Source organism: Jaculus jaculus, chromosome 2, assembly GCF_020740685.1.
Source record: "Jaculus jaculus isolate mJacJac1 chromosome 2, mJacJac1.mat.Y.cur, whole genome shotgun sequence".
Lineage (NCBI taxonomy): Eukaryota > Metazoa > Chordata > Mammalia > Rodentia > Dipodidae > Jaculus > Jaculus jaculus.
In genome coordinates, this window is record NC_059103.1 from 49,959,058 (window position 1) to 49,979,961 (window position 20,904).

The 20,904-nt window shown below is 45.8% G+C and overlaps 1 protein-coding gene and 1 long non-coding RNA gene across 3 annotated transcripts in view; one reads left to right on the forward strand and one right to left on the reverse strand.

Annotated features, from left to right (window-relative positions):
* Positions 1-4,645, reverse strand: part of Apcdd1 (APC down-regulated 1) — a 39,899-nt gene extending 35,254 nt beyond the window's left edge. The window contains exon 1 of one of the 2 annotated variants that reach the window (XM_045142782.1): positions 4,561-4,645. Coding sequence is in view for 1 of the 2 variants with exons in the window: in XM_045142781.1 (XP_044998716.1) it covers positions 3,168-3,228 (61 nt within the window). In the remaining variant the exon portion in view is untranslated. Of the gene's footprint in view, positions 1-3,167; positions 3,447-4,560 lie in introns of those variants that run through there. The other variant, XM_045142781.1, reaches the window with a different exon arrangement.
* Positions 3,110-7,766, forward strand: LOC123458559. Its single transcript, XR_006635722.1, has 4 exons — positions 3,110-3,192; positions 4,157-4,275; positions 4,624-4,734; positions 6,458-7,766. It is a non-coding gene; the product is annotated as an uncharacterized LOC123458559 (long non-coding RNA).
* The last annotated feature ends 13,138 nt before the right edge of the window (positions 7,767-20,904 follow it).

Consider the following 20,904-nt stretch of genomic DNA (forward strand, 5'->3'; position numbering starts at 1 on the left):
GAGTGGCGTTTGGGAGACTTCTGTTTCTGTTTGCTCTCATTTTGCTGAGTGGGAGCTGATTCCACAATTGACAACAGTTTCGAAAAGTTTTGGCACAATAAGCTGAATAAAAAAAGAATAGTTGAAAAAAAAAAAACTCTCCACTTCTCTGAAAAGCTAATGAATCCTACCAAAGTAAACAGCACAGCAGTTGCGTAAAGACCATCTCCCAACATCTCCACAACCTAACACCCCTGGAAGCCGAGAGGGGCGTTCACCTGGGCAATCCTTTCAGGGCATTACACTCCATCTCCACACCTCCTGCCCAGCCTGAGCTGCGCAAGCTGGGCGGGCTTCCGAATGTGACGTCTGACCCTGTGTGGCTCTTCATCTAAGCAAGGGAAACGTGACAACGGTTACCTGCCAGCTGCATACCCCCGTGGCACTTAGTAGGCTATATTTGGATTAAGAAATGCAATTGTTTTTCAGAATCTGAAGGGGAGGAATGTGAAATGGCATGAGGGCTTCCATGTTGTCACACTTTGAACTTGGGTCTTGCGCTACATTTACAGGTTGGTTTATTATTATTATTTTTTTTATAAAGAGCAAATGTAAACAAACAGGCTCAAGACTTTCTAGAGCTAATATACTCACTGATGGGATTTAGGGGTGATTTATGATTTTCAGTGAACTGAAATTGAAGTAGCCAAAAAGCCGAACAACACCCGGATGCGTCTCACGCACTCTTCAGGAGGGAACCTTTGTATCTTGTCAACCTCATTTGTCAGTCAGTGCAACCAGTGGTTTATAGATGTCTTATTTATGAGGTTATACCACAAATACATTTCAAACCATAGAATACTTGCTATTGATCTGCAGTTACTACCATAAATAGACAAATGGAGTTAACGTATGATGAGCCAGCCAATCCAATGCCTTCCTATTTGGAAAGAACCAGAGCCATTCTAAGATTTCCTGCTGATTCATATTTTTCTATTGAAATCATCAATCGGGGTCCATCTACTCTTGACTTTTTTTTTTTAGTCTGCCACGTGAGGCATGCTCACCAAAACATTCTCTTAAGTTGATTAATATCTCTTTTCTGTTAAAACTACTTTCATCAAGTGAAAATTGGGATGGGGAGTCAAATTCTTTCTGTTAGTCTACCTAATGACATTTCTCAGATCCCAAATATTTATAAATTGAACAACTACTATATCTATTTCTTGCACTGAAAGTCAAAACTCCCTAGTAGATCTAAGCAGATCTCTGGACAACTCTCGTTTGTTATTTTTGCCATCACAACCTCAACGTGAAATGGCATTACTCTGTGAAGGTTTATCTAGGCCATCCAGGCAAACTGCACCTCCCCTTTTGCGACAGGCGTGCCTAGGTTCTGGCTCTGCTCCTATTCACAGCTCAGGCTGTCTCTTGCAGTTACTCCCTGGGTCCTGCTTGCCTCATGGAACCACTGGGGTAGGACTTTCCTCAGATCCCATGGGGTAACCATAGACCCACACTTAAATTTAAATTTGGGAGACTTTTAGCTACAGTAGACCAAAGTGATATACTTGGGCTCTTGGTACCAGCCAGCTATAGCTATCGCAGATAGACTGGCAGACAGGCATAGACAGCCCGTAAGTCTCAGAAGTGTGCAAAATGCCCAGGGTTGGGCCAGGTTGCATCTGTGAGGATAGCTTTTGCAGTTCAACAAGCAATGATTTCATGAAAAAAAAAATTCTGTGGATGAGAACCTTTTGAGTAAATTTCATTTGAAAGCCATTGATAGCGCTATGATCTTTTTCTTCATAGACATTACAAGTTGTTTTATTTTATTTTTTTAACAAGAGACAATTTTGCCTGTTTCATCTTCTTTTTTCTTGTATGCATGGCAGCTGCTGTTTGATCTGCTCATTGGCTCTGATTTGTTTCATGTTTCAGCCAAAGATTAAAACTGCTCTGTAATTCTAAGCAGATGGGCCTAGAAGTCCAACCCTATAATTATACCTTCTCTCTCTCTCTCTTTTTTTTTGCCCTGGAATTGAAAGCGTTCCGTTCTGACTTCTAAAACGCTGGGGTGGCTGGGGCTCCCAATATACACCTTGGCAATCCATCAGGCAGGTCTGGCCCAACCAGACACGTTCACAAGGCCTGGGGGGGGGGGGGCTACATCAGCTGCCACCCACAGGACTACAAAGAAAACTGGAATATCGCAGCGCATGCAGGATGAGTTCTCTTCTCTCTGCTTGCTCCTGGGGGATCCACAGCCTGGTTTGCAGGCCTGGTTCCAATGCATTCTGAAGACAGCCAGCTGTGGGTTTGGCTGGCGGCTTGTGGTGGAAAGGACAGCCCTGAAGCTGAAACGTCAGGTGTCCGACCACTGTTCAAGGTACCCTTTAACCACAAGGTGTTCCTGCACTTGCCTGACACATTGTCAACATCCACCTGCCACGGAACACGCCTTGTCCAGCCAAATACAATCCTCTCTTCTCCAGAGCTGATGCTGCCTTGCTTAGGGTTTGTTTATTTATTTATTTAATTTTCCAGAGCCCCTAGAAACCCGGAAAGAGCAGATCCCACTTCACACCAGCATGAGGGGAACTAGCATGCAGTCCCTGAAGAAGTCTTAGGACATCCAGTCTACCAAGAGTCCCCCCTGGCTGTGCCCAGAGCACCCAACAGTGCCCACTCCACCAAGCCAACACGAAGCTCAAGGGCGGGCACACAGCAAATACCGGTCGGTCCTGAGACAGCAGACAGACAGACAACCGCGAGACACGTCCTCCCCTTAAACCCTCGCAGCTTCTCTTTACAGCCTCGTAAAAGGCCTGGAACGGAGCGGAGAGCTCCCTCGGGGCGCTCTGGCACCGGGGCGGGGTGGGGGGCGAACGGGGACCGCCAAGCCCGAGGTTTCGTGACAGCATGTAGTTGGAAAGGCCCAGAGAGCGGAGCGAAGTTTTCCCTGGGCCGTGACCCTCCCGGGACTCTCGGCAGGAGAAGTGTCCCAGCGTGGGCGAGGTGCGGCCGGGAAGGCCAGTGGGCGGCGCTGCGGTGGGCTGTCCTCGAACCCGCAGAGGGCGGTGCGGAGCGCACCGAGGCTCGGTCCCCCGCCGCCGCCGCCGCCGCGGACCGCGAGCTCGGAGAGGACCCCGAGCGCTCGCGGCGATCGGCCGGGCGGGGAGACTCACCGTGCAGCAGGAGGGCCGGGAACAGGTATCCGAGCAGGAGGCGGCGGCGCACGCAGGACATCTCCGGGGCTCCGGCGGGCCTCCCGCTCGCCGCTCGCGGTGCGATCGCGTGTCCCCCCCCGCGCGGAGCCCCGCGCTCAGCCCACGGGGTTCGGGTGAGGGGCGGGATCGGGGATCTGCGGGGGCGCAGCTCCAGGATCCACGGCCACCGGCCAGGCCCCGGCCTCAGGCAGCGGCGCGTCCCATGGCCGGCGGGCGCTGCTGCGCGGGACGGCGGAGCGCGCGCTCCCTCGGCGGCGCCGTCGGGTCCGGGTCCGGGTCCGGGTCCGGGTCCGGGTCCGAGTCCCGGTCCGCGCGGGATGCTGGACGGACGCCCGGCTTCTCCGCGTCCCGCCCCGGCCGCTTCGAGCTGCAGCCGCCGCCGCCGCTCCCGCCGCTGCCGCCGCAGCGACTCTTCATATTTGCAGAGCGCGGCGGGCGGGCGGCGGGGCCTGCGGCTCGCAGGAGGGGCCGGGGCGGGGCGTCGCCGGGGACCACGCCCCCCGCCGCCCCTCCTCCACCCCGGGCTCCCCTCTCCATCCTCCCTCCCTCCGTCTCTTCTCTCCTCCCTGCTCCAGATCGACTCCCGCTCCGGTCCCTTCGACCTTCCCCGACCTTTCTCTCCCGCCCCCCCCCCCGGGTGTCCCCTGGCCCAGCACTCTACCCCCTCCAGGGATGCCCACTCCAAGGACGTTTCTACCCTCCCCGGGAGAGGCTTCCAGCCTAGCAAGCCCAAACGACTCTCGAACCCTTTCCTCTTCCCCTCCAGTCGTGAAAAGATGCAGAGGAGTGATTGATGGAGGGAGGCCTAACCAGGGTCTGCGGGCGTCCAGTGGGACCTCAGGGAAGAGGGACTTGCTAAGATGAGGGGCCGGTGTGGGGTGGAGGGCATGATCTCGGGTGCGGAGTTGGTTGCAGTGGAGTTGTAGAAAACTGCTCCGACCTTGCAGGTGCTGCGGGGCTGGACTCCTTGAGTGCGGAACGTGAGCTCATTACAAAGCCTGTGAGCGGCTAGGGCGCCTCCGGCAGGAGCAGGGACTGTGGCTGGCTCCTGTTTGTGAAGGGCATGGTAGGAGCAACAGAAACCCTCTCTGTGATCCCCTTTCCAACGCGCAAAGGGCGTGTTGAAACAGGGGAGACATGTCAGAGAAACTCCCTTAAGGCCCCTTCTTTGAGTCAGTCATCTCTCAGCGCAAATCTTAAAACCACAATCCCGCTGGCTTTATTTGTGGTCTGTGGTCTGCTCAACGTCACAATGGCCTTTTAGACCCCCGGGGGCAGGCATGGCTTCCTCTCCGGCCCTTCCACCATTCTCCCAGAACACAGCAATCCTGTACGCTGCTGTCAGACTTACCTGGTAGGTAGGTTCCTCCTTTGCAAAGTTCTCACCTGGACTTTCTCTTCTTCCCGAGGGAAGTTTACCAGGCTCCTGAGATGACCATCTGGTCACCTCCTCCTAGCACACAAGATAAAAGAGCGGACATGAGACCGGATGGAGGGGAGAACATTTCTTGACTCAACTCCGCTGGTATTTTTCCTAAATAAAATACTTTAAATACATGCTTGATTTCCCAAGAGGATTTTCTGCCCCTTTGAACAATGCAATAATTCAACTCCCTAGGCATTAGATGTTCAAAACTAGTTGGATCTTAGCATTCATGTAATATAGTAAAACAGACCCGAATGAACTTGACAGTTCCCACTTTTCCAGTTTTTTTTTTTTTTCTTTCTGAGAGAGCCATGGGTGTCTTCATGTGATGCTGCTGGAGTCCTTTGATGTGTTTTCATTTTTGTCATCATCATTATCTTTCCATCATTAAGATGGGGATCATAATGTATACCAGCTGCCTGGTGCACAAGGATCTTGAGAGAATTAACCATGCCACTGTTTGCAAATCTAGCAGATGAAAGAGTCTCTGTGTGGGCACAACAACAATGGTGGAGATGGTGCCAAAGGAGACCCGGTTGTGTTTTCTCAGTCCTACTCAGCTCCACTTTCTGTGAGCCTGGCTTTGTTTCTGGTCATTGCTGGTCATCCTGGTTGCTAGGCTTGAGTAGCCAACAGTGATTTATGGGATTTGAATGTTTCCCCAAGGGTCACACAGGTTTTCATTTTAAACCCTGAACTTGAGTCCTTCACAAACGTCAGGCAGGTGGAAATGATGCTTAACAAGAACATCACCAGATCACCAGGAACGCATACCACACGTTTAGCTGTTTTACATGTTTTTAAGCATTTGATGTCCTTTAGTTTATCTGGGAAGATTTCAAACAAGCGAACAGCGTAAGAGGGGATGGGAGTGCTTTTGTGTAAGCAATCTCTGTGATTGGGGTTGAAACAAGTCCCGGTCGTCCATCACTTATTAGCAGAATGACTAGGCAATGCACTATACTTCAGTAATGATTTGATTCCGTTCTTTAAAGGAGAAAGAATCTAAGTGGGAGGCCAGTTATAATTTGGTGTCATCTTGACAATCAAGTTGTTTCCACTTTTGTTTTTCTAACCAGTTTTACTGGTGTGGTTATAAACATAGCCTGAATGACGTCAACTCTTTGAAATTTGTTTTGCTATTTGATTTTCCCCATGTGTTCTCTTAGATCTACATGCTTGACCCTCAGCATGGCCAGTACCAGAAATGTCCTCATCAAGTCCTGCCTCAGAGGTCTAGATTTGTCCTAACAAGGGGACTCATTTTCCACAGAATTCTCTCACCCTTCTCTCTCTCTCTTTTCCTCCATCCCTCTTCTTCCTTTTCTTTTCTTTCCTTTTCTTTCTTCTGGACAAAGACTAGCTTCAAAATGTTCCCCCTGCTGGCCTTGAACATCTGAGTTCAAGGATCCCCCTGCTCCATCTTCCCAAGTAACTAGAATCACAGTTGGACTACCAATGCACTAGGTATTGAACAACTTTTACTTTTTTTTATTTTTTGTTCATTTTTTATTTATTTATTTGAGAGAGACAGACACAGAGAGAAAGACAGATAGAGGAAGAGAGAGAGAATGGGTGCGCCAGGGCCTCCAGCCACTGCAAACGAACTCCAAACGCGTGCGCCCCCTTGTGCATCTGGCTAACGTGGGACCTGGGGAACCGAGCCTCGAACCAGGGTCCTTAGGCTTCACAGGCAAGCGCTTAACCGCTAAGCCATCTCTCCAGCCCCAACTTTTACTTTTGTTATGAGTGTAACCACTTCTGGGAAATAATACAGTGCAGATTTGTCCTAGAGCAAATATTTTTGACTCTATGCCTGCAGGAACTGAACTGAGAAGAGCACGGCTAAGGAAGTGAAAGGGAAGTCGTTGAATCCAGATCCGGACCTCTGGGACAAGCCCACGGAATCTCCAGACCAGTGAACGAGAGCAGGCAGGCCAGGTCCTGGCAGTGATAGGAGAGGCCCTAACATGGGCAGTAGCGTCACATCAGCAAGTGTGCTGGAATATTCCAAACACCTCACCGGCTACTTTGGTGTATTGATGGAGAATTTGGCACACCAAGAAAGGACCTACATGACCACACATTTGGTGAATGGCGGTGCGCACTCTGAACTCCCAGGGCTTGTGCAGTGGCCAGCACATTCATCAAGCAGTCCCTTCCCACTGACACTCATCTGCTGGGAACCCTAAGCAGCTAGTGCCCTAGGCTGGGCAGTACAGGCCACGGCACCCCCCGGAGCAGCTTGGCTTGAGGTCCACAGGAAGCGTCATAAGTCTTAGGGATCCGTGAAGTGGTAGAAAGCCCAGTTTCAAGGGCACAAGGACTGAAACCCACTGCAGTCTGTACTATCACTTGGCTTTCTACTAGAATCCGCATAAAAACTGAACCAATGCAGAGTTACCGTGTGAGCCACTGGGAATTTCAGGAATTGGGGGCTTCTCTGGTCTTGAAGAAAATGATACATTTAAAGAAGGGCTGGCACCAATTGCCCTCTAAATACTTATGTTGAGACTCATATATTAAAGCTGCTCTCACTTTTGGTTAGAGAGGATTCTCTTTTCAGATGGTAGTGACCACTGAGGAGATTCAAAACTCATCCCTCTGCCGGGAAGAAGTGACAGTGAGTGTTCAGCATTAAACGACATCTCTATTCCACCCTCCAAGGCTTAGGGACTATAGTAGAAGAGGTGACTGAAGGAAAGTGCCAAAGGATGGGTAGGAGTGCTTTGGAACACTGTCTTCCAAATACAAAGGGCTGTGGCATTCAGGACCTCACAATAGCTGTCATTACCTGTTTAAGACCTGCATAATATTGGGCTCATTAACATGTTATGGGTGATGGAGGGTGGGGGGGCATCAAAATAGAAGAAGAAGGGGCTTAAGAGATGGCTCAGCAGTGAGAGGTGCTTGCTTATAAAGTCTGACAGATTCCCCAGTACCCACATAAAGCCAGATGCACAAGGTGGTGCATACACCTGGAGTTTGTTTGCAATGGCAGAAGTCCCTGGTGCACCTATATAGTCTTATTCTCTCTTCTGCTCCCTAATTCTCTCTGTCTCTCTCAAATATATATATATAGGTTTTTTGAGGTAGTCTCACTCTAGCTCAGGCTGACCTGGAACTCACTATGTAGTCTCAGGGTGGCCTCAAACTCACAGGGATCCTCCTACTTCTGCCTCCTGAGTGCTGGGATTAAAGGCATGCCCAGCCTAAATAAACAATGTTTTAAAAAAGAATTAATCATATATTAAGCAAGACCATCAAGGAAGACTCCTAGTGATGTCAATGCCACCCTAAACCACTTCAGGTACCAGTGTGACACCTTCTTGTCCTAAAATCATTGTCAGGTTTTGGCAAAATGATATGTTAAGTAGATTTTTCCCTTCATCTGACTGTCCAAAGTGGCCTTCTGCCATTATATTACATCAATGTAATGTCACATTCAATCTTGCTTTACTGTTGGGTGACTTTTTTTATAGTTCCTGAATATTATTTTATTTGCTACCAAGAGTAGTAGGCATTAAACAATTCATTGCAAACTATAATTATCATATTACTTAGAGCCCATTATTCTGGCTTGAATTTCTTGTTCACCAACATGTGCTTGGCTTGCAAAGGATGTAATGTAGATGTAAGATGATCTAGGTAATGTGTTTTGTCCATATTTGTATTGGTTGCTAATATGATTCATATTTAATGAACTGAAAAATTAATTTTTTGCACAAATAAAATCACATTATTCTTCAATTATTCACCCTCTGCTTGCCATGTGCAACTACAGTTTCATTTAACTTTGCAGAATTTCAACAAATAAAACATGCAAAGAAATATTTATTGAAAGCTAAATTTAGGGCCGGAGGGATGGCTTAGTGGTTAAGGTGTCAGCCTGTAAAGCTGAAGGACCCAGGTTTGATTCCCCAGGACCCATGTTAGTCAGATACACAAGGGGGTGCATGTGTCTAGAGTTCTTTTGCAGTGGCTGGATGCCCTGGCATGCCCATTCTCTCTCTCTCCCTCTCTATCTGCCTCTTTCTCTGTCAAATAAATAAATACATAAAAATAAAATATTAAAAAAAGAAAGAAAGATAAATTTAAAGGTGCACACATTGAATTCCAGAACTCACACTCAGGAGGCAGAGGGAGGAGGATCTCTTAAGAGTTCGAGGTCAGCGTAGGACTGCAGTGTGAGTCCCAGGTCAGCTTGGGCTAGAATGAGACCCTACCTTGAAAAAAAACCAAAAAGCAAAAAACAACAACAAAAAAAGAGATAAATTTAGAGAATTTTCATGCATCTGAATTCAGCTAAAGTAAATTCAGTGACATGACTTGCTTTTGACACATTACTTAGTTACACTGATTACTTGTGTGATGCTATAAATATTGATTCTAGAGAAGACACTAAGCAGATTTCCATATGTGACCCCCATCCGGAGGTCAAAGTCAAAGTTAAAAGCAGAAGACTGACCCTAATTGTAAGGCCAGGATTCCGATGGGATGCATCCTTCCTGCCTTAGGCAGTCATCTCACGGGTTCCTGTCTGCTTCCACACACAATTCTGTCGGCATACCCTTGTTTGTTTGTCTTGGGGTTAGGTAGTTCAGCTCTTACAAATCTGTCATTGCACATGGGAAATTGAGGTCAAAGAGATTAAACAGTTTGCCCAAAAGTCACAACTTCAAGATTTTGCTACATTAGGTTTTCTATGAAGAATGTGCTACTTTTAGCTCAAGTCTTTTTATCACTTCCCTCCCCTTATCCCCTGGCCCAAGAAAATCTTTTACCTGTCTTGAGGCATTTATATATTTTGCCTTCATCATTATCTGAAGGGTTGGGGTTATAGTTCATGATTTCATGTGTGAACTATGCAGTCTTTTTTGTTTGTTTGTTTTGTTTTGTTTTTTGAGGTAGGGTCTCATTGTACCTCAGGCTGACCTGGAATTCACTCTGTAGTCTCAGGGTAGCCTTGAACTCGTGGCGATCCTCCTACCTCTGCCTCCCGAGTGCTGGGATTAAAGGCGTGTGCCACCACGCCCGGCCCTAGGTGGTCGTTAGAATGGTTGATTGCCGTCTGCAAATTAGGCAGATGGACAAGGTTGTGACTGAAAGGTTGCCTGCTACACTGAGTCCCTGAAAGAGCCCCACACTTTTGTGTGACTGTGCACAGAAAGCCCTCCACAATCACATTCCGTGTCTCTGAAGCTTAGGGCTCTCAGGTAGAGATCAACATCAGCACCAGCTTCAATGCCATGTCGTCCAGAGTGACAATGTGCTATTCTCAAAAGACGTCCAAGTCTCTGGATCCTTGTGCAATCTTGAGAAGTCCCAAGGACAAGCAGGACAGTTCTGAGGTCAAGAGAAAACATGAAGTGCAGGGAGCCCAGCCATGCATCTGAGAACTGTGCCTTTCATAGGAACTAATCTAGAATCGGCATTATCTTTTCTAGAGGACATGGTAACTTGTCTGCGTTTGTCCTTGGAGGGGATTCCACAACAGACCCAAGTGCTGAAAAGACACTAGCATTCTGAAATCATGTAGATTGGAAATAACCTTAAAACACTTGGGAAACCCTTACATGTTTCTACAGTTTATCTTCTGATCTGGCACTACATTTTTTATAGGCTTTATCCAGGCCATTAGTGAATTAGTATCTATTCACAGATTTTTCAGTAGCTAAGATAAAAATAAGTAAATATTTTACTGCAATAGACATACTGAGTGAAATGGCAGTGAGCAAAATGTTAGCAGATCACAGTGGAAACTAGACAAGGAGGTAAGAAACTGGGTCAAGTGCACAACTGAGTCCTCAGGGCGTTCCTGGACCAAGAGGCAGTCACGGTGGCGATGTCACCCAGGACAAGCCACAAGGCTGGCATGTGTAGGAAGGAAGAGCTCTTTGAGTACAGGATAATGGGGCCCAGCTGGCTGATCTTGCTTTCATGATGAGCCCACCCAGCTGTGAGGATAAAATACCCACATTAGTGAGGATGGCTGTCCTGAGGCACAGACTTCCAGATGCCCAGGAGAGGTAGCTGGGGGTCACATCACACAGCTGTGCTGCCCTCAACTCTTTCCTTATGGAGTTCGAGGAGGTTGAGCAACCCCAAGAAGGTTGAGCAACTCTAAAACAATCAGTGGAAGCAGATGGAAGAAATGCCACAATGAAGTTTTCAGCGCCGACAAGTGATGTCCTACTTAGGATGGGTGACAAAGAAGTTGGGCCCTAGCCAGTGGACTTAAACTTTGAGGACAATGAGGCCACTCAAGGTCAGAGTTATTGGGTCACACAGCTGGAGGGGTTGATCTAGGTTCTCGACCTCCCTGTCTTCTTTCAGACCATTGTCCATGTCTACTTTGTGCTTCATACTTTCTCTTTTGTAATGATCAAAAAGCATAGAAATCAGGGACCTTATGAAGCATTGTTTGTTAATTAGTAAAATAATTCTGGATTTCCTCTTCAAAAGGTACTCTTTGGCCTTTGGAATTCCTAGATCCAGCCAACTGCCAATTTGAGGGAAAGATTGCATCTGAACTGAATAAGTCCAGGCTCCTTCTCAACATTATTCCATATTATACAGAGGTTCTGTGTAAATACAACACTCTTTTTTAGGACAAGCTCTCTTAGACCAGGAACTTAAGAAATTTGGACTCCATAGGGACCTCTGAAACTAGGACCCACATAGATATCAAAAGACTTATTTTTTTTCTTTTTTCCTTTGCTGTATCTATTTTTGCCTCTAATGCTCTGGAATTGTGCTGGACTCCCCTGTGTAGGCATCTATTTTTTACTTTACTGCAAGCTTGTGACATATATGACCTGTTGTTGTTTAGAACAGGTTCTTACTATGTAGCCCAGAGTGGTTTTTGAACTCATAGTCCCCCTGTCCAGTATCAAGATTGCCGGGATTATAGGAACATGCCACCACACCGTCTTTCAATATAGATGGTGCTCCTGGTTTTGTCTTCCTTGTAGATATGATTTTCTGTATACCCTTTAGTGTGGGAGGCTATTCTGCTTCTTTGACGTGAGAGAGGATGGGGCATGGGGAGTGTGACGGAGGAAGAAGTAATCCATCCACGTTCGAGTGAACTGATGATGTGGAGAGAAAAGCACCGGAGAGAAGGGAGAGGCTGTCCTTCCTCAGTTCACCCACGCCCTCCACAGCCTCACACCCTCTTTCCAGTGTGTTAATGAAGAACAGGGTGCAAAGAGGTTGTCCTTGCCACTGCACAGCTGTGTTGAATGTGCTACGATTTGGAGGCCTTCTGAGAATGCAGGGGGAGGGGCAGGAGGATGAATGATGGGGAGAAACAACCATGGACCCTGCTTTACACAAATGAGGCCAGTCATCTCCAGCTCAAGTTGAGTTTGATGTCTCCCACATTGTCACCTATTCCCAGAAACCACGGTTCCCCTCATGACCTATGTTACTTTTAGAGATGGGGTGCCCTTGCTCAAAAGCCATTTTAAGAGGACTGGCCCAGAGAATTACACAATGTGACAGAAAGCAGTGGTATATGAAAGCAGGAGCTGAAGTTTGAAACTTTGGCCAAGTACCTGTCTAAAACTTTACATAGAACGTTCTCCTTCTCTTCTACATAGGCATCCACCACTGTGTCACAGAGATGGGCTGGCCAGGACACCCCAGCATTTGTGCATGTCTGAGTCCTGGGTCTTCAAGGTGCTAGAGTGGAACCCATCATGTGCTATCCAGACAGACTAAGTTATGGCAATTGGCACCAGGGCGCATGCCCAGTTCTGATAATGTGATCCTCCCCTTGGACATTAAGTGATGCAGACACTTCATGCTGCCCATCACTGGCCAGGGTGGCTCAAAGAAAGAAGTTGGAGGTAAAGCATGTTTGTGACTGGGGAATTCTGCCTAGGTCACAATGAAAATCATGCGGCAGCAAAGCAACTTTAAAATAAACATTAATTCTACAAATAGGCAAAGAGCAGGAGCAACGTAAGATCCCAAAACACACTACCTACACAAGACCGTTATAACAGGAGGAAAGATCATAACATCAAAATAAAAGAGCCGGGCGTGGTGGCACATGCCTTTAATACCAACACTCGGGAGGCAGAGATAGGAGGATCACCATGAGTTCAAGGCCACCCTGAGACTACATAGTGAATTCCAGGTCAGCCTGGGCTAGAGTGAGACCCTACCTAGAAAAACAAAAAAAAAAAAAAAAAAAGAAAGAAAGAAAGAGAGAGAGAGAGCGAGTGATTGAGATTGAGATGGGGAGGGGATATAATGAAGAGTGGAGTTTCAAAAGGGAAAGTGGGGTGAGGGAGGGAATTACCGTGGGATATTGTTTACAAATATAGAAGTTGTCAATAAAAAATAAGTAAAAATGATAAAAGAATATGGCTAAGAAACATTATAGGACAATGTTAGAATGAAACTAATATATGCAGAGAAGCAAACAGCAAGCAGAAAGAAAAAACATGATTTAGACACTTTGCTTTGCTTTATCTAAGAAGTATTTATTGAGAATCAAGTCTTCATTCTCCTCTTTTAAGAATACAATGCTTTTGAGACCTGTACTTTCTACAGGGACAAACTTGGTAAGTTACATATGGGCATCTTTATGAGTAGATACGTTCCTTATTAGAAAACCGTTGTTTTTCTTAGACCTCCCATCAGCCTCTGTTGAATTCTACCTGCGATCTTTGTAAACACGTGAGAGAGGAGAATCATAATTATACACAGGGTAATGGACTTCCACTTTTTGACGAGAAAGGCAACAGAGCCTGTGATAGGTGAGTAGCCTTGGGCTCCGTCAGGCTGGATTAATGCAAGCTGACTGTTCCACTTGGCATCTGAGAACCCTTGTGTGACCCAGCGGTCATTATAATGATGAGGGTCACTTCTGAGCATCCCTGGGGGAGTGCCAACAATAAAAAAACACTAGGAGCCAAGGGGAGCGCCAATTCTCATTTCCCACCTTCTGGTTACGGTTGTGACCATGCCCTGGAAAGTAACAAGAACCTTCCATGTCTGTGATGTCATTCAATCATTCATTCAGAAGGTATTCAGGACCCACTACATTTCAGGTATGTTCTACATGCATGAATCACCCGTTTTGCCCTAAAATCACATGCAAAAAGAAGTATCGGGATTAGCTGATGGATTCTCATCGACTTCGCTGGTGCTGCGGTGAATTGGATTCCACTTCACCATGCTCAACATTCTTTTTTTTTTTTTTTTTGGCTTCTTTTCTTTTCCTGGTACTCCTGAAATCTACCAGCTAGAGTGATCCTGTGGTCTTTGCCCTTCTCCCTTGACATGAAAATTGAGCTCATACATTCACATGTGCTAAAATGTAAATAATCCATAAATTCTAAATGGTCGGTCTTCACTGGAGTTCTTCATTGAAGTGGCAGATAAGCCCTGAGCTGGAGCAGGAAGGGAACCTGGCCCAGCATTTATGCGTGGCACCATCGGGAAGTAGGGCCCATCCTAAATCCCTCACCTGGACTGAGTTAGGAAAACTGCTCTTCTCTCTGAGCTGCCCCAGCCCTGTGGGCATGAGTGGGGAGGGGAGATTTGCCTTTTCTGTATTTTTTTTTGTTTTTTTTTTTAATTTTTATTTTATTTATTTATTTGAGAGCAACAGACACAGAGAGAAAGACAGATAGAGGGAGAGAGAGAGAGAATGGGCGCGCCAGGGCCTCCAGCCTCTGCAAACGAACACCAGACGCGTGCGCCCCCTTGTGCATCTGGCTAACGTGGGACCTGGGGAACCGAGCCTCGAACCGGGGTCCTTAGGCTTCACAGGCAAGCGCTAAGCCATCTCTCCAGCCCTCTGTATTTGTTTTGAACTCAAGGGAAATCAGATTTTTTTTTTTCCTTTTCATTATATCTCTGGCCCTTTTATATAGTATTTTTAGCTGGGGGTAGAGAATTTGGTAATGCCACCCAGAGTTTTCTTTCAGCTCTGTTCTAACTTGTGCATGTTATCTAGTTCAATTGTTTTCTACCTTGTGTAATATAGATCCCATATCTCAATGATCTGAGCATGCATTCAGTGAGGTTTCCAAACTCTTCTCTTTCCCACATGAAAGTAAAGAGAGAGAGAGAAAGAGGGGCTGGTCTACAGATTGTCACTATTCATGTTTGGGTAGATTTCAGGGGTTGATTTTGCTTCTCATCTGTGGCACCCCTGCTAACATAACTCACTCTCCTTGGGCCAGTAACTGTATCTTTTATAATATATTACTGGGGAAGTCACCAAAGTTTAAGTTTCATTCTATACAGTGCTCCAACTAAGATGCCATGGTTCCTTATCTTTTGTTTTGCTGGTGGTAGTTTCTCCAACATCACCTGGCTGAGTATCTTGTGATTCCTAATCCTTCTCCCATTGACTGGCCAATTGACTCATCCCCTGAGGTCTTCTATAATGAGGACAGTGGTTCTTCATTGAACAATATGTTGAGGGTGCCACACATGCAGAAATAGCAATGAGAAGATACTCAAAGACGCTTGGAAATGGCACTGTGTTCCACGGTGGACTTTGTTGCCTCTGGATGAATCTCAAGATAGGTCAAAGATCCCAGAAGTGAAGACAACACTGTGGAGCTGGATGGGATGAGGTATAGAAGGCTCAAGAAAATGACTGATAGCTCTGTATCACTTAAGGAAACGGTAAGTCAACCATTTGTATAGCATCATATAGTTCATATGAAAATTAGCATAGTGGCTTAGATATACCCACATAGACTGTAGGGCACCATACCATAGCTGCCTCTCTTACCGAAAGAGGCCCACCATTCATGCAGATACAGACAGAGATATTTTCTTACAAGATTCCCAAAGTAATTTTCCCACTCTGCATTCCATTTGGATCTGAAAGTCTTTGAAGTTAAAATAAATAGAAACAAAGGGACAGAAAACAAATAGTAAGCTTCAAAACATTTCTCTGGACTGCAATGACCTCCAACTCCACTAAGAGCTAGGACCAGCAAAGAAAGGTTTCTTTCAGTTCTTTTAGAAGCACACTGTCCATGTTTATTTAAAAGTGCTTCGTGTTTATTTCCTTCTTCCAAGCTTTTTCGAAGATGGGGCATCTTCAACCTATTAAGTTAATTTCATTTCAAGTGGAGAAGTTGTTACAAAGTAGAAATGGTTGGCTTAGCTTTAATCCATTTTCTGTTTGGATTGCTTTTTAACTCACAGTTCATAAAAGACACAGAATAGCTTTTTTAAAAAGCCTGAATTTGCATACACCATCAAAGAAAAATTATAGAATTAACTGACATTGTGTCTTGTTACTCAAATGAAACTGTATTCAAGCATCTGTTAAACAACCAAGTGCTTTCTCTCTCTCTCTCTCTCTCTCTCTCTCTCTCTCTCTCTCTCTCTCTCTCTTGCCTTTTTCATGCATTTACTAAATACACATGGTAATATGAATAAATAGTTGAAAAACAAAGTAGAACTGGACAAAGTTAATATTGCCAGCTGGTTGGCAATCCTCTTTGAGCACTTGGACAGGAACATTCATATGAAGAAGGAAAATATTAAAACCCTAGAGTCCCGAACAACTCCTTTTATGTATTAAGTGTAGATGGTCCACTAGATCAGACAACGTGACTGTGTAAGGCTAAAGCAAACCATCTGCTCAAGAGGACCAGCACAAAAGGACATGTTCTTGGGGTTTCTATCTTCACTGCATGAGCATTCATGGCCCTGGTGTTCTATTGTCCTAGAGCCATGATGGCTTGGTCCAATGCCAACATAGAGGACAAAGACACTGGACTGTGTAGCATTTACATGGTGAGGAATCCTGGAGATGGCATCTCAGCCTGCCAAGTGATGGAAGCAATAATCTATGCTATTCCTAAAGGCTAAAGCCTTGACATTGTTTCCAGAAGTCGCTTTAACTTATTCTTTTAGTTATGTTGAAGGTAACAGCCACGTGCGACTGGCTTGACTTGGCCATTTTGATTGATGTTTTCAAACACAGTTGGCAGCTGGGAGCTGAAAGCCCACACTTAACACTTTTCTTTGTGAAAACTAGATCATTTTGGATTTGGAATGAACTGCTGGTAGGTGTGGTAATAAACTCCTGCATATCTATTTGTTTGGGGGGGGCATGGAAGGTGGGATCAAAGTGTCCCTGTGATTATGAGTACAGAAAGTGGGGCTGGAGGGATAGCTTAGTGGTTAAGGCAATTGCCTGCAAAGCCGAAGGACCTGGGTTCAATTCCCCAGGACCCATATAAGCCAGAAGCATAAGGTGGCGCAGGGATCTGGAGTTTGTTTGCAGTGGCTGGAGGCCCTGGCATGTCCCTTCTCTCTCTCTAATAAATAAATAAATATAATTTTTTTCAAGAAAGAGTACAGACAGTGGCAACTGGCCTCATTTCAAATCATTTATTTACTTATTTATTTTAGCTTTTCAAGGTAGGGTCTCACTCTGGCTCAGGCTGACCTGGGATTCACTGTATAGTCTCAGGGTGGCCTTGTACTCACGGTGATCCTCCTACCTCTGCCTCCCAAGTGCTGGGATTAAAGGCATGTGCCACCATGGCCAGCTTTCATTTCAAATCCTTACTGTGTGCCAGCAACCTCAGTATGTTCTGCAATCTCTTGAAATCTTTGCGTTCTCATTTGTGAATGGTGGCAAAGGTAGGTGAACAGTGAAGGTGTGAAGAGAAAACCCAATTCCTGATACATGGTAACCATCAGTTATCAAGCAGTGCTGGGAATGGTGCATCAGCCTCTGAGAGAAGCTGGACAGGTGTGTTTCTGAAGTGCCGGGCAGAGAGCAAATCACAGCTCTTCTTCCACACTGGCCTTGAGTTCAAGTGTGAGAGCGAACAAGCCAGGAGCGTTCTTGGTAACAAATCTACAGCCCAGCATGAGCTGACTGAAACAAAGCAAAGAAGCCATTTAGGTGAACATAAAACCTGGAACCAGACCACGCAGAAAGTTCAGCTGACACCACTGGACCTTGGGGATGGCCACTGGAACTGCTGTCCCATCGCCTCTAATATGGTGATGGGCTACCCCGTGGCCCTACTTTAATCAGAATGGATTCCAAGAGGACCCTTCCAGAAGCGATTGATCCAAACTTCAGATGACTAGAGAGAACTGAGGGCTGGAGAGGTGACTCAGTGGTTAAAGATGTTTGTTTGCAAAGCCAACCAGTCTGGATTTAATTCCTTAACCGCCCACATAAAGCTTGATATAAAAAGTGGCACAATAGTCTGAGGTTTCATTTGCGGTGGTGTGTCCATTCACACACACACACACACACACACACACACACACACACACACATGCACGCACGCAAATAAATAATTTTTTAAAGATGGAAGAATTAGTTTAACCTTGCTTTGATCAAATACCTAAACCTTTGCCTGGCAGAAAGGGCTGACATTTTTTAAAACAGTTTTTATTTATTTACAAACAGAGAGCGGTAGAGAGACAAGAGGCAGACCGACAGAGAGAGAATGGGCATGCCAGGGCCTCCAGTAGCTATAAGTGTACTCCAGACACCATGCACCACTTTGTGCATCTGGCTTTACGTGGGTACTTGGGAATTGAATCTGGGTCATTAGGCTTTGCAGGCAAGTGCTTTAACCACTAAGTCATCTTTCCAGCCCAGGGCTGACAGTTTTAACTTCTATGAGGGAGGAAGGTTCTACCACTAAACTTATGGAGATTATATGCTAGGAGACCAATAAAACTGACAAATGTTCATTATAAGAACCCCAACAGATATCTTCAGGGTTCCATGTAATCTTTTTCTGTTCAGCATCCCTAATCTGAAAACCCAAAATCTGAAATGCCCTAAAATCTAAAACTTTTTTTGAATGTTGACATGCCACAAGTGAGAACATTTCTTGAAATTATTTCATGCACAAGATTATAATGAATAATTATAAAATCAACTTCAAGATAAGACACTTTTTTGACTTTTTTTATGACTTTTTTGTTTAGAATTGTCTCCCATCCCCGAGATATCTCATTATCAGTATGCAAATATTTCAAGCCAACTCTGGACTGGGAGATTGCTTAGCAGTTAAGGTGCTTGCCTGCAAAGCTCAAGAACCCAGGTTCAAGTCCCCAGGACCCAAGGAAGCCTGATGCATAAGGTGGTGCATGCATTTGGAGTTCATCTGCAGCAGCCAGAGGCCCTGATGCACCCATTCTTTCTCTCTCTGCCTCTTTCTCTCTCTCTCTCTCTTTCTCTAAGATAAATAAAAAGATATTTCAAACTCTGACAAATTTCACAATTCCAAATCGTTCTGGTCCCACCTATTTTGGATAAGGATACTTAGCCTGTGAGAATGAACTGAACAGAATAATGACAAATGGAAAGCAGACTTTTGACTAATAAACAAGGCAGAGAATTTTCTCTCATACCTGGATTCTGTTAACTGGTTTCATGCTCAATGAGAAGGGAAGTCATTTTTCATAGCCCCAAGCATGGAACTGAGTTCACATAGTGGGTCTTCTGCAGGTCTGAAAATTAAATTCTCTCATGGATTGTGAAGGTTGCAGCCAGGAGACATGGTGTAACTTTTATTTATTCTTTCTTTCATGCTGGGGATGAATCCTAAGACCTTGACATGTAGGCAAGTGGTCTACCACTGAGCTAGCTATGTCTCTGTCCTTTGGAGTGATCTTGGCTATCTCATTCAGCTTTGTGATTTAGGAGCAGTCACAGTACACCCCTGGAGTGAAGTGTCTTTAATTGGAAACATAGGTATTATGAGGATTCATATAAGAATAAGAAATCAGGGCTGGAGAGATGGCTTAGCGGTTAAGTGCTTGCCTGTGAAGCCTAAGGACCCCGGTTCGAGGCCTGATTCCCCAGGACCCATGTTAGCCAGATGCACAAGGGGGCGCACGCATCTGGAGTTCCTTTGCACTGGCTGGAAGCCCTGGCGTGCCCATTCTCTCTCTCTCTCTCTCTCTCTCTCTCTCTCTCTCTACCTGCCTTTCTCACTCTGTCTGTCACTCTCAAATAAATAAATAATGAACAAAAAAAATTTAAAAAAAAAGAATAAGAAATCAGTTAAATCTATGATAGTTTCTGGAATGCAGCCTGTATGTATCAGTTATTTTCACATTCTGGAACAAAAGACTTGACCAGAAACAGCTTAGAGAAGGAAAGAGGTCATTTCAGCTCACAGTTCAAAGAGTAGAGCCCATTGTGGCCAGGAAAGCAAGGCAAGAGCAGGAAACCAGAGTCACATCATCACATAGTTTCAAGGGGACGTCTGTCAGGCAGGCAAAGCCTGGGATCTTATCAGCAGGGAGGTAGCAGAGAGCTACTGCTCAGCGAACTTATTCCTTTTTATACAGTCTAGGACCTCAAGCCCATGGAACAGTGCTGACCCCAGCTAGGGTGAGTCTTCCCTCCTCAAGTAATCCTGCCTAGAAAATTCCTAATTAGCATGCTAAGAGATTTATTTATTTCCATGGTGATTCTGAATCCTATCAAGTTGACAACCAGATTTTGGCCATCACCTTGTGTTTGATGTCCCTGAGTGGTCTGGTCCTTATGCTCTGACCACCCTTGAACACCCTCTGGCAGTAGTTGTGACCAGCCTCAGAGTCCTAGGGCCTTACCCTTCTCCTCAGGGTCTTTTCTTGGCCTCTGAGCAGTTCTGAGGAACAGATCCTTCATGGGAGCCTGGTGGCCTGAGTCTGGACTTGTGTGTCAAACAAGAACCCAGGGGTTCTTTGATCATAAAAACACACATAATGCGCCTGGAAAGAGGCCAAGACAAGGAAACAACTGTGAAGGAAGGGCATAAGACTGGAAACAGAAGTACGAATGTTGAGCCCCTTCTCCCTTGCAGCTCAGGTATGGGCATGTCATTGTACCCACTTCAGGCAATACTCAACAAAATTTTGTTCCCGCAATTAGCCTGTGGTTCACAGATGGGAAATGACTTCCTCTGTTTACTGAGTGCTTTGCACCCTGGGATACTGTCTGCAGTGTGGCTCTGTGGGGCTGTCTGATCATGCTGGGTGGAGCCCAGGGATCATCCAGGTACTATGAGGTATGGGTCAAGAAGCCACATGTGCTGGGCCCGGTGACACACACCCACACCTCTAGTCAGGAGGCCAAGACAAGAAGTTTGCAAATACAAGACATACATGAGCTACAGATGAGTTCAAAGCTAGTCTCGATAGCAAGGCCCTATCTCAAAATTTAGAGAGAAATAGAAGGGCTGTAGAGATGGCTTAGCAGTTAAGGCACTTGCCTACAAAGCCTAATGACCCTTTGACTCTCCAGGT